Below are 13,044 nucleotides of genomic sequence, written 5' to 3' on the forward strand. Positions count from 1 at the left end.
GGTTTGAGTTCGACAAGAATGGTGGGGAAATCACAGGCCAACAACAGCTTCACACTCCAAGGTTCAGCAAGTCTACAGGACATTTTTAAACTTCTAATAAAAAGGAAACTTTATTAAATTGCAGTGTCATGTGCACTATCGGAGGGGGACTACAAAAAAACTGCATACATAAGGGCAAAAGGGGACAAGAATCCCAAAACAATAATTCAAAACACGAGAAAACGTCACAATGGTTCCCTCTTGGTGATGTCATCATCAAGCGCCCGTTCATCACGCCTGTCGCGCCATTTGAACCGTTTACTTCTCCGTAGCTCCTTCAAAAAAATCCCTTTACGCCGTGATCACCGTCTCCGGAGCGGACTGAAATGATCCACATGATCGAGAAGGAGGACCCGGTCATCAGCGAGGAGGAGGCGGCGCAGTATGACCGCCAGATCCGCCTGTGGGGCTTGGATGCCCAGAAGAGGTGCGTTAGCCTGTTAGCTTGTCACGCTAGCGGCGCAGGAACAGGCATTCTCCCTCCCCATTGATTTTACGTTATGAAGTTTTTCGGCGATGACGTCAAAGTAAAAGATGCTGAACAGTCAGCAAACCGTGCATGGACTTCCTGGGAACACGAGGCCTCAGTCCAGCGCGTGGGTTTGTGCGGTTTTATCAGCTTGTCTGCATTTTTTGTTCTAGGTTGCGGGGGTCTCGAGTGCTCCTGGCAGGTTTAGGTGGTTTGGGGGCTGAAGTGGCCAAGAATCTCATCTTGGCTGGAGTTAAAGGAATCACCTTACTAGATCACGAGAAGGTACATGCACGCACACACACACGCACACACACACACACACACACACACACATCTTGTTGAGCACATTCATTCATATTACGCCTATTAGAACGAATGCTTGTTGATGGGTGGAGAGGCATCAGCCAGCAGGCTCGTGTCCCAGTTGAACACACAGGATCTGATCCAGGAGGACAGAGACTTCCAGACAACTGCCGCCTTTGTTCCAGCAACAACCCGTGAATCTGTGTCGAGTGCTCAGGCGTACAGTTGTGACACTTCAGAAACGCACCCAGGTGGCGGTTCTCATGTACCAGGCTGGGCTGGAGCAGCTCATTGTTTTTCATGGTCGGGACGGTTTGGCATGCAGGTCTTGTGAAGAGGGTGTCATGTGAGTCACTTCTACTCTAGGACCACCAGGGGGTGCTCACAGACCAGGACACGCTTCAGGAGAAGCTGCTCCATCCTGAACCTAATCCTGACCCAATAATCAAGTCCTAACCCTCAAAGTGCTCATGCAAGGTGCTCAGGTCCAAAATGTCCCCACGTCCTCCGAATGACCTCGACAAAGATGGCTAAACAAGTCCACTCACACAAAGAGGGGACAACTTCAAGCTTAGTACAAATGCAGCTGTCAAAGGTGTGTGGAATGTACTTGAAGGTGTGATAATGGTCACCTGGACACGGTCTTGTCAATACATAGTTTGTCCACTAGGTGGTGCCAGTGTTAGAGGAACAGTCTTTAAAGCAGGGGTGTCCAAGCTGGTCCAGTAGGGGCCGGTGTGGCTGCAGGTTTTCGTTCCAACCCAGCAAAAGCAACACCTGATTCCACTTAAATCAACCAAGCTGTGTCCTCACAGCTCTTTTGTTGGATCAGGTGTTGCTTTTGCTGGGTTGGAACGAAAACCTGCAGCCACACCGGCCCCTACTGGACCAGTTTGGACACCCCTGCTTTAAAGGGTTCCTCCACCCAGATTGACGAGACGACCCTTCATTCCTCCCTCAGTGGGGAAACTGGCTCTGTTACAGCAGCAGGGACAGAAGTAGCAGCAGAAAAAGCCCAGAGCAATAAATAACAGAAACTACAATAAAACTGTACTACGCTACACTTTACTCCATTATGGTAACACTGCAGTACTGTCTCGATATTGTAGCTGTGTGTTGAGGGCGTCCTTGTAGAAACTCTTCCATCTTGTATGAATCTTTGGATTCACCAGGTGTCAGAGGAGTCATGTCGAGCTCAGTTCCTGGTTCCAGTCACCACTCGTGGTCAGAATCGGGCCCGGGCCTCTCAGGAGCGAGCACAGAACCTCAACCCCATGGTGGAGGTGCACGCCGACACCGACAGAGTTGAGGACAAGCCTGACGAGTTCTTTCTGCAGTTTGATACGGTGAGTAAAAGGCACGTTTCTATCGGCTGTTAGAGAGGCAGGCTTACCAGAGACGTCTTTTCCTGAACTCAGATGTCATCATCTCAGCTCTGTGGTCCGATGAGACCTGGTGGCCATGTACCTGTCAGTCTGTAAATGTCCAGTAGAGGGCGCAGTATACACACCATACAGCATGAAATAGCACTCTTCTCAAACCATGTGAAATAACTGGCCCTTCAACAGGATATGTTTGCTAAGCACTGGCAAGTTTATTAGTTACAGTGTGTGTGTGTGAGTGTGTGTGTGTGTGTGTGTGTGTGTGTGTGTGTGTGTGTGGTGGGGGTTGTGGTCCAGAAGTCCTTTTCCATTTCTCTCCTGAACATCTTGGTATTGGGCTTTATGGGCGTTGTCCCTGTCAGTCATGGAGCAGAAATGTCGGCGTATTTTCGCTTGGAGAATCTCATGGAGAGAAGCTCCGTTCTTCTCTCTTCTAAATGAATGCAGGTGGACGTGACGTTTGGGAGCCCAGCAGAAACTTTGAGGCTGTTTTTCTCACCGTCCGTCTCTCTGAGAGTGACCACGCCCTGGGTGTGTGACCTTTGAGCACCAGCATGTTTTTAGGTCACACGTATTCCCAGTGGCGCTCCTGAAGTAATCAGTGACGGATGTACGAAGGCTAAACCTAGAAACACAATGCCGCCGGCCCACAGCTGTTGGCGGTGTGGAGGCGTAGAAATGCAGAGGACACGTTGGGCGGGAAGAAGATGGATAATAAGCATAAAGCAAAACGGTGGTAGCCGTAGGAGACCAATCTGAAAACCAGAGGACTTTTCCTGCTGGGCTGTAGTGGGACTGGGATTCGTACTGGATGTCACACACTGAACACGGAGCTGACGGCTGAGATGGTTCAGTCTCCTCAGGCAGCGACGCACTCAGAGAGCCTCAGCAAAAGGGTGTCTCAACACCAGCAGACGAGAAGCAGGGATTTTTCTCCCTGGTCGTGTCTGAGCTGTTGGCGCTCTCCCTCCCTGAGGGGGTGTTCAGGGAAGGTCAGGAGGAGGGAGAGTGATATCATCAGGACGGGTGATGTGAGGACAAGGATGAGATGGCTGTTAGTAGGACAGGCGGAGGGAGGGGGAGCGAGGGAGGCGAGATGGTTTAGCTGGAGATGAAATAAAAACCAGAGAAGAAAGAAGTCTCCCTCCCTCCTCCCTCCCTCCCTCCTCCCTCGCCAATCGTCTCTTTCATGTGTTTCCAGGGTGAATCTGTGTGTGTGTGTGTGTGTGTGTGTGGGGCTCAGCAGGGAGATGGAGTGTGATGAAAGTGAGTTTTGTCGCTGTTTTTGTACAATCGGCTGAATTACAAAGCAGGAGAGAAACACGCAGTTTGTCTGGGTTCCTGCGGTGTACGGCTGACTCGCCCCGGTACCTCGCTCTCTCTGATGACAAGTTCTCTAAATTTCTGCAGAATTTCATGATTGTTTCTTTTAAGAAGAATCACGGTCACGGACTGCACGGTGGACGACCAAAGCCGGATGCTCAGAGAGTGCGAGCGTCATTTCCGTGGGCAGAAGTCTCTCCTCTCAGAAACTCTGGCTCTGCTGCAGCTGATGTCATAGCAGCATCCACGCTAACCTCTTCAGGCGCCAGCAGCCTCGCTGTCCTCAGGCGCACTCAAACACAAACCTTGAAGAGAGACAAGCGGGTTCCTCACACGACGTCCTGACGCCGTGATGTTGTGGAAGCAGCTGCCTCAAGCCGCCCTGCAGGACTAACGACACGATGCCATACACACAACCTTCTCTCTCTGTGTAGAGAGACGAGATGGGCGCCAACACGCTCAAAGAAGGGTCTTTGCGCTCTCGCCTGATTGGTTCAGCATTCACCTCAGAACCTTGTGGCTCATATTAGTCAGGCTCGTGGCCTCAGACGGAGCCGAGACGCTGCAGAACAGTTCCTCCTGGCCAGTTTGGTTTGGTTGGAACGTGAAATGTGTTCGACTCTGCTTCAGAGGCATGTAGGACCGCCGGTCAGGAAGATGAGGACGCGTCACAAAGCACCGTCGCTGGCAGAACCAGCAGCTGATCAGCTGATCAGCTGCTGGTTCTGAGGTATTCACTCCTAGAGTCAAGCAGTCGTTGGTGCTATTAGCTTCCACGTCCTCCCTCGGGGATTCATCACAATACCAGCACAGCAGGTGCACAGAGCCGGGATGGAGGGAATCATGGTGGGTGATGGAAGAAAAGATGCCCAACAGTGGGAATTCAGTTCCGGAAATTCCTATCTTCAGAAGGGAGAGGAGTAGGAGGGTGGAAAAAGTATACAAATAAATACAACCTGTCCTCGCGTGACCCGGCAGCATCAGGGCCGGCTCGGAATGCTTGAACGAGTGCTGGATAATTAACACCCTTCTTGCTCCTCGTCTGAGTTTTCAGATTTCAGTGGACGTGATCTCAGCTCAGCCAGCAGCGTTCGCTTGGTCCCTGCGATCTGCTGTGTTTCCCACCGTTTATGAGGATTAAAAGACTAATAATCAAACAAATCATTGTCGGATTAATCAGTCCTGTAGCTCCTCCCTCTTCTCCTAATATGGTAACCTGTGTTTGCCACAAAAAAGCCCAAACTCACAGCCTCAACCCAGCAGGTGATGCACAGTTGCTACGTCTGTAGTTGACACTGTCCTTACTGGTAATACTGGGGTTTGAACTGGGAACCCTTTGACTAGCAGCCAGCCAGCTAACCCAGGTTTTTCCTCCCTCAGGTGTGTCTGACAGGCTGCTCCAGAGACCTGATGGTGCGTGTTGACCAACTGTGCTCGCAGCACAACATCAAGGTCTTCTGTGGGGACGTCTATGGTTACTACGGTTACATGTTCTGCAACCTGGGAAAGGAGCACAACTACGTGGAGTAAGTGTGCGGGAGCTGCTAGGGAAGTTCCCCCTGATTGGCTCCATTTTGTTTGTGGAATCAGAACATCGCCGGCGCTACTCGGCTCTCGCCGTTTCTCGCCCAGTGTCTGACGTCGCTCTTCCTGCTTTCTTAGCCAATGTGTGCAGCTGATCCACAAAATCCTCCGAAGTGCTGAAGTGTGACTCGAGCTGGTTGAACACATCGATGGCGGTCGGGAATTTTTTTGACTCAGAAGCAGCTGAACCCTTTCGTGGTTGTCCACCATGTTGAGCTCTGCTTTCTGAGAGGCTCCTGTCCGGTTTACTTGCTAATGAGGGGGATGTATTTCTGTGCCACACCCTCTGTTTTTAGGGAGAAACCTAAAGTGGTGAAACGACCTGCTGATCCCAGTGACGGTCCGGAGGCAAAGAAAGCCAAAGTTGATCCCAGTGAGACCACTGTTGTGAAAAAGGTCAGTGGATGGAAAAAAGCTCTTCACTCCTCAGAGCCTCCACCCCGAGGCGCCGTTCGTCTGAAGCAGACTTGCTTTGCTTCAGAAGGCGCTGGTTCCTCCGGCCTTCTCAGCTCACAGACATGAACAGGACCCGGTGTCAGGTGGGTGCTTGAAAACAACATCGACATTCAGCCAAGGCTCACTGGTTTCCTCTCTCCAACCAGACGGCCAGTTTCTGCACCCTGAAGGAGGCTCTGGAGGTGGACTGGACAAGCGAGAAGGCGAAAGCCGGGCTGAAGCGCACGCCTGTGGACTACTTCCTGCTCCACGGTAGTGAAAAGCCTCCTCTTCATGATTTCAGGGTTCATCAATGTGATGTTCAGCCCATCCTTGAACCCCCGTCTGGGTTCACGAGTCACAGTTGGCGTCTCTCAGACGTGTTTAAATCATCAGATCCCCTCCTGCTGACTCCATCGTTTTTCATCACGTGACCACTGAGGTGTTTTCACTGGAATCTGACAAGTGGGGGGGGGGGTCGTTGACGGCTCAGTCCAGGTAGGTTAAGTCCTCAGTGCCCCGCCCTCCAGCACAAAGACGACTCTTGACTTGTGGATCTGAGACAGCAGACTTGATCACATCCATGTTCTGGCTTTTACAGAGAACACAAGAAGAAGTCCCTCTGAGTGTTGGGGGGGGGGGGGGGCAGGAGATACGTTTGAGTACGGCCAACTGATTAAATATCAGAAGGGTCCTAAAAAAGTCTCGAAATTTGAAACTGAAAGTGCGTAGGAACCCTGCAGAGACCGAAACAAACCATGAAAATGCAAAATTTTGCAGAGGAGCGTTGATTGCATGGAAACTGGTGTCCTTAAACGTGTCTGAGGAAGGTTCCGGTGGCCGCTGATGCAGGACGCGCCTGCTGACGGACAGTTGGTGGGCGGAGGTTCGCTGAAGGCGCGAGGCGCTGGACCTGCTGCACTTGGAAAGTGTCAGGAGGGAACTTCTGTTGTGGCGCCACACAAATAAAACCGACCTGACTCCAACAGCAAAGGGCGAATGTGAAATAGCCAAGAAACGTTGGAACACGAGCGCCAAAACCACAGCGGTGCCGACTGAGACGGTCAAATGTGGAGGACTCATCAGCCCAGTGGAACAGTTTGTCCTCTCTAGAAACATGAAACGCGCCTTCCTGTTTTCAGGTCGCTCGCCGCGTCCGATGAGCTTCCCTCAGCGCGGTGGTGTTGTTGTCTGTCCTGTCACACTGCTGCTAGTTTCCATCACAGGTTGTCCATGACCAGCCATGTGCGCCGAGCGTAGAGCGCGACAGCCCAACACCTACACCGCATGACAACGAGCTTGTAAGAACAGGAAATGGCCAGATTACAGGTGCTTGGCTTCCTGTGCGTGGAAAAAGTAAATCATGGAAACTGAGCTCAGCCGCGACAGGTCGATGCTCGCAAATGGAAAGATGCGCGCGTTTGCATCCCTCCTGCTGAACGTCCGCCAGGCCGTGTTTTCATATCGTAACTGACCACCGACATCCGTGTGTGAGGAGACTGTGATGACTTAACAGGATTCGCCACGGCAACCCAAAGTAAACAAATCCAGTCAAAGTCTTCCTACATTTCTGTGACGTTGCTGATTTTTTTAAGATGTGAGGACGTTTACCAATAAAGGAAAACGGAACTTTCTCACCTTGGTAAACCACCGCCGTCTCTTCACAACCGAAGATGTGCGGAGAAGAGACGACTGAGTCTGTGTGGTTTGCGCTCAAGCAGCTGGAAGTCTGCTGCTGGCGTGCTGACATCACGAGGCCCCGCTCGCACACAGACACCCCGAGACGCTTCCTCCTCCAGGGCTGAAATTTAAGCCCTAAATGTGACAAAACCGGGTGGCTGAGATGTCCTCAGGTGGGCTCAGTGTCCCATGAGACGATGTCAGTGACACTAGACAGTTAATTGGGTTTGGAAATGCGGGGGTGGGGGGGTGGTGGAAAGAAGCTCTCTCGTCTCCACCGTGAACAGCAGACGCACACGAGACCTGCTGGATCGTCACCTCTGCTCTGATGAGCACCACGGATGGTTATTTTAAGTTTGTGCCAGCCACGGCGCCTGAAACTGCTCAATGCTGACACCCACCCCCAGCGCCCTCTGTAGCCCCGCCCTCCCTCTCATCTGATGCGTCTCAGCTTAACTTTCAAGTGGAAACATGTTGTAACACTTGTTTTTTATTTCATGAAGGTGAGACAGGAAGTGCTGTGTTATTAGTCCTCACTGTTTCTATAATTGGAGCCAGCAGTTGTTGTTTTGGGCGACTGAAGAGGAAGTGGCCCTTCCTCTCTTACAACTGCCTCCTGTTTCGCTAGGAACAGTGGGGTGATCGTGGTCCTGGGTGGCCTGGGGGGGTGCTCTTGTCATTATTATCTCTCTGAGCTCCAGCGGGAGATAAAACGTCTCTAATAACAGAGAAATGAAAGCAGCCGAGCGTGTGACTCCTGCGCCGTCCTGCAGCACCGGCGCTCCTGATGCAGCACGCCACCAGAGACGCGGGACGTGTTCTGTGACCCTCCACAGAATGTCCTGAAAGTTTCAAAATGGAGGTGAAAACCCAGCTGACCATGTAGCAGCTGGCTGGTGTGATCAGAGCCGCTTCACGCCGAGCTGACGAAGCAGGTTAGAGAAAGGTATTCACTACGCTGCGAACTCCGCCGCCGTCGCGCTCTGGGTTAAACCACGATATTCAAGCAGTGCCAAAGGTGGTGATACTTGGCTGTGGAGGTTGTGATTGCGCCGCAGATACAGAAAATAGATAAAAGTCTCCGAAGCGGGGCTGGTTTTGATGGGTGGGCTCAACTTCCTCACGCCACGCCGGTCGCCTTCGGCCTTCAGTTTGAGACGTGAAAGTTTCCCGTCCGCCGTGAGGTGCAGAGACCGTTTCATCCCGCTGCTAAACGTGCAGCCGTGGAGAAGCTAACGGCGCTCCAACCCCGTCGTTGTGAAGCAGCTGAACTCAGCTCAGGCCTGCTGGTGGTGGCACCGGTGCCAAATCTCACCAGGGGAGTGTGACTAAAGGGCAGAGCTGAGGTGTGAGATATCATTCACCGCTACTAGTGTGTGTGTGTGTGTGTGTGTGTGTGTGTGTGTGCGCGCGCGTCCTGGTGGAAATGGCTGTGGGAGGAATTTACTTCCTCATGTGGTTGAAGTTAATGGACTAACAGGAAATATGTGGGCAAGGTGTTGATGTGCGCGGCGTGCGGCGTGGTGGGTAACCATCTCAGTGACGCTTGCCACCAAATCAACATCTGATTTCGAATTCCTCTGTCCCTCCTACAGCTGAGCCTCCGAGACAGGAAACTCCTTCAGAAACGCACTAATATTGCTTTATTAGAGAGAGAGAGTGTGTGTGTGTGTGTTCGTCAGCTCTTTTAATAATGTGGAGAATCAAAGTATTTAAGTGGTTGAAAGTGCAACCACACTGAGATCAAAGGAGCTGCCACTGGGGCCGCGTTGCCGTAGAAACGTGCTGCAACTTTGTTTCTTTTTCTCTCCTCCGTTTGCGTCTCTTCTGTCCTCGCAGTCCTGTTGAAGTTCCGCACAGACAAAGGCCGCGACCCCGACCCACAGTCCTATGCTGAAGACAGCCTGCTCCTGAGGCAGATCCGTGATGATGTCCTGGACGCCCTGGCAGTGAGCGGCGACCTCCTCAACGATGACTTCATCAGGTACCATCCCGTAATTGCTCACTGGGACGAGGGCGGGTCGGGACCCCTGATGTCCTGTTGGAAGTTGTTGGTCTTTCCTGCTCGCCGGCACCTCTTGCTGTCAGCGGCGAGTCAGAAGGGTTTATGTCTCTGAGCGTCAGTCTGGGTTAAGGAAAGGCAGCTTGAGACTCTCGTGGTGGGGATGGCGTAAAAACTCTGAATCTCAGGGACGGCGGTGAGGGTTTAGCTTCCAGGTGTTCATGTACACACTGCAGGACAAAGAGCCCCGACGCCTCAGGGGGTGTGGCCAGTTCTCGCTCCGTCTCAGCCATGCTCCTCTCCTTGCTCCTCCTCAGCTTCTGCTTCTCTGAGATGTCTCCGGTGTGCGCCGTGGTGGGAGGAGTCCTGGGGCAGGAAATCGTCAAGGTAAGCATGTCAGGAAGGTTCTTGTCCCTCAGAGCCTCGTGTTTCTCACAAAGTCAAGCACCCCTCCCCCGGGGGAGTCGTTCCTGCGTGACACCGGCGGGAGAAACAAACATAACGAGTTCATTAGTGTTGGTTTTTAGTTTCCAGAAGGACAGACTGGAACAGCAGCTGACGCAGGTGCGTCTCTGTTCAGGGACGGCAGACAGGAAGTGACAGCAGGCTGAAAAGGTTCTCAACTACCTTATCGAGTTCAGCTGCGACGCCTTTTCACCAGACGGCGTCTGAGTTGAGCTGCAGAGGGAAGCGTGCGCAGCTCCGCCACTGAAACCTCAACTCAACCCGCCGGCCATTTTTGTTCTTCAGAATGAGAATCCAGGCAGTCTGTTGTTGTCCTGCTTCTCTGTCTGGACCTGTCGGCTCGGCGTCTGTTGAAGTCGATGGGAAGTCCTTAACGAGCAGTTTACACCGACGGTTCACCGCGAGGCCAAACAACTGGTCCCGTCTCCGCTCGACTGGAGCCGCCTACGGGTTGGGTTCTGACCCACTCCCAGTTCCTGTGATGTCATTCACGGATGCAGCATGACATCACAGCTAATTGGGGTCGTTCAGATTAACACGGCAGTTTAAAACAGGATTATGTTTCACATTCAGTCACACAAGTGTAGAGGCTTAGCGTGTGACCCAAATCAGAGTTCACTTGTGTGTGTGAGTGTGTGTGAGTGTGTGTGTGTGGTTGGCACAAGGCCAGCTTGCTCTCTGATGATGTAACTCGCTGAAACAGTCCAACTGAAGTCCTGTCGGGTGAATCTGACTCATTTTTCTCACACAGAACTGAGCTGAACCTCGTGGACTGAAGCGCTTCTCAGAGGAGCCGATCGGCTCTCCACTGGGGAAGTGGCCTCAGAGGGTTTTTTGCGGTCGTGCTGGTGCAGTCAACCGTCTCCTCAGTCCGCAAACCGTACAGGAAAACAGCAGCTGTCCGTCAGTTTTAGCCCCTCCTCTTTTCTCGGGTGTGTGACAGACCTCCAGCGGACGGCTGGTTAGCTTTCGTCTCTGCGCCAAAATAACCTGGAGAGGAAAAAAGACTTGACAATGAGGACGTGCCGCCCACATCTTGTCTTTTTCAAACAGTTTTTTCCTCAGCAAACACAACTGCAGTTCCACGGGACAAAAGTCTGTTTGATGACCTTTCAACGTTGCTAGCGCTCGTTGTGGCTATGCTAACTAGCAGTCAGCCACCCCCAGAGAGGAGAGAAGCACCTCTGTCTGCTGGTCCAGAGCCAGAAAAGAACGGTCAACGAATCTCCCAAAGGTTGAGGTGTTCCTTGAATCTGAACCAGAGTCCAGATTTGTGGTTGAGCCTACAAACTGAGCGATTAGGTTGATTTCTCTCTGAAACCCTGAAATGAGCGGAAAAACCAAACAATAATGGTTGAGTGAAGTCATGAGAAAGCGTCACGATCCTCTGTCTCTGTCCGTCCTCAGGCTCTGTCCCAGAGAGACGCTCCGCACAGGAACTTCTTCTTCTTTGACGCTCGTAAAGGCAACGGCATAGTCGACTACTTCGGACCGAACTGAACCCATCAGGCTCCGTTTGTGCCCAGGACCTCGCAGCCCGGCGGTTCTGTCCCATTATTTATGGTAGTAATTGCTCCACTGTTCATTTTGCTCTGTTTTTGTCATCTGATCCTTTCTGTCTGACTGGGATTTTGTTTTTTACTAATAAAACACGGTTTCATATAAAAGTTTCCTCCTGCTTGCATTTATTAAACGGGACCTGTTTTAGGTTTGCGTGCCACCTTCGAAGGCTGATTTCTGGGTGGATTCACGTTTGACCAGAATGCCAAGGCTGCGTTTGCGCTGCTGGAGGAGAAAAAGGCTGACCTTTGACCTGTCAGGGTCAGACGTGGAGGTGGCGACGCACCTGCCAGCCTTGGGTAAGCAGTTGAATCGATACAAAGCTGCGGGGCGTAGCTCCGCCCATTGCGGTGGTGGTTGGTTTACTGAAAGAGGAACAAACCGGAGTGTTTGTGTGTTTTTTGGACCATCAGAACGACAAAACCCCTCCTTCACTCTCATTGTAACTTCAAAGCTGCTGCGACGGTCGCTGTAAACGATCGAGGCGCCGGCTGGGAAACGACGCCCTCAGCGACAGTGTTTTGTGGCGTTTGTCACTCATTGAGGATCAGTAGAGAAGCAGAAGAAGTGGAGAGACGGATTAGAAAAGGTGATTAATCAGCCACCTCTTCAAACCCATCTGACCTTTTAATTAAACCCAAACTCTCGTCTGCTGGCACGTCGGTTCCTGCCACTCTCACTCTCGTGGCGCTTCCCTGAGCTGCCTGCGTCGCTGGGTTAAGTCCCAGCTCATGCGGTCACTCTCCCTGGCGGTCGCCACTGTTGTTGTGGCCTCCACCAATCAGGATCCTGGTTTGGCCCAAGGAGCAACGTGATAGGTTCCCACTGCAGGAGAGAGCAAGTGAGGATATCTTCTACCAGTGCTGCCTGTTGACTCAGTAACAGAAGCGCGTGTGTGTGTGTGTGTGTGTGTGTGTGGGTGCTGACACTCTGAGTTCTTATTGTGGAGGAACGTAATCATAATCCTGAGTTTCAATAACATGTTGGTGAAAATTCACTTCTCGATCCAAGTGTTTTCACACAAGTTTTCGTACTTCTCTTAGTGAGGGCACAGGGTTCTCAAAGTGATGTTTGGGGACCCGTCAGGGGTCCCCAGTAAAGAATAACTTCCAGACATGAGCTGCTGTCCCTGTGACTGCAGTTTCACCTTGCAACACTTATTATTATTCATATAGATATCGATCGATCGATATCTATATATCGATCGATCGATATATAGATATCTATATATCGATCGATCGATATATAGATGAAAATCAAATTTTCATTATTAGAAATGTTGTTTATGTGTTGTTAAAACAATCGGTTATGATAAGATGAGGTTCTCCAGGAGGGGAACTCCAGGTCTCCTGGTCGTGATGCCTTCCTGCTGTGACAACGCGATGACATCACATTTGCTGGTGATGTTTAAGCTCTGTTTAACTGCTTGGCTGCGTCTCTGCTGTTGGTGCTTTGCTGCCCGTCTGGGACCAGGCGGCCATGTTGACCATCGTCACAGACGCCAGCGGGGTCCTGCCCTTGTGTCTGCTCATCTGCTGCTCTCCAGATGTGATGTGGACCACTGCGGCCACACACGTGGCCCCGCCCCTTCCAGCCTGTAACATCTGTCAGCGTCTGCTGTCACGGCCTGTGGGCACAAGCGCACGCAGCATCTGGTCCTGAGTCACCCTCAGAATGAATGTGTAGATCAGTTTTGACATTCAGAAATTAACTTTATAGTTTTAACTTTATAAACTAAAAAAAAACCACAGCCCCCCCCCCCCCCCCCCCCCCATGTATTCTGTATTTCAATGTTTTCT

General features: G+C 51.7%; 1 protein-coding gene across 1 annotated transcript; it reads left to right on the forward strand.

The window, feature by feature from the left end:
• Positions 1–246: 246 nt before the first annotated feature.
• On the forward strand, positions 247–11,346 carry sae1 (SUMO1 activating enzyme subunit 1). The gene is made up of 9 exons (XM_086216847.1): positions 247–466; positions 682–793; positions 1,987–2,160; positions 4,900–5,045; positions 5,400–5,499; positions 5,706–5,811; positions 9,058–9,202; positions 9,538–9,607; positions 11,093–11,346. Exons 1-9 carry the CDS (start codon positions 366–368, stop codon positions 11,183–11,185), a joined length of 1,047 nt encoding a protein of 348 aa, XP_086072973.1. The 5' UTR covers positions 247–365; the 3' UTR covers positions 11,186–11,346.
• Positions 11,347–13,044: the final 1,698 nt, after the last annotated feature.

This window comes from Aulostomus chinensis, chromosome 10 (genome assembly GCF_037954235.1).
Source record: "Aulostomus chinensis isolate RoL2024-O1b breed Wild chromosome 10, RoL_Achi_v1.0, whole genome shotgun sequence".
NCBI lineage: Eukaryota > Metazoa > Chordata > Actinopteri > Syngnathiformes > Aulostomidae > Aulostomus > Aulostomus chinensis.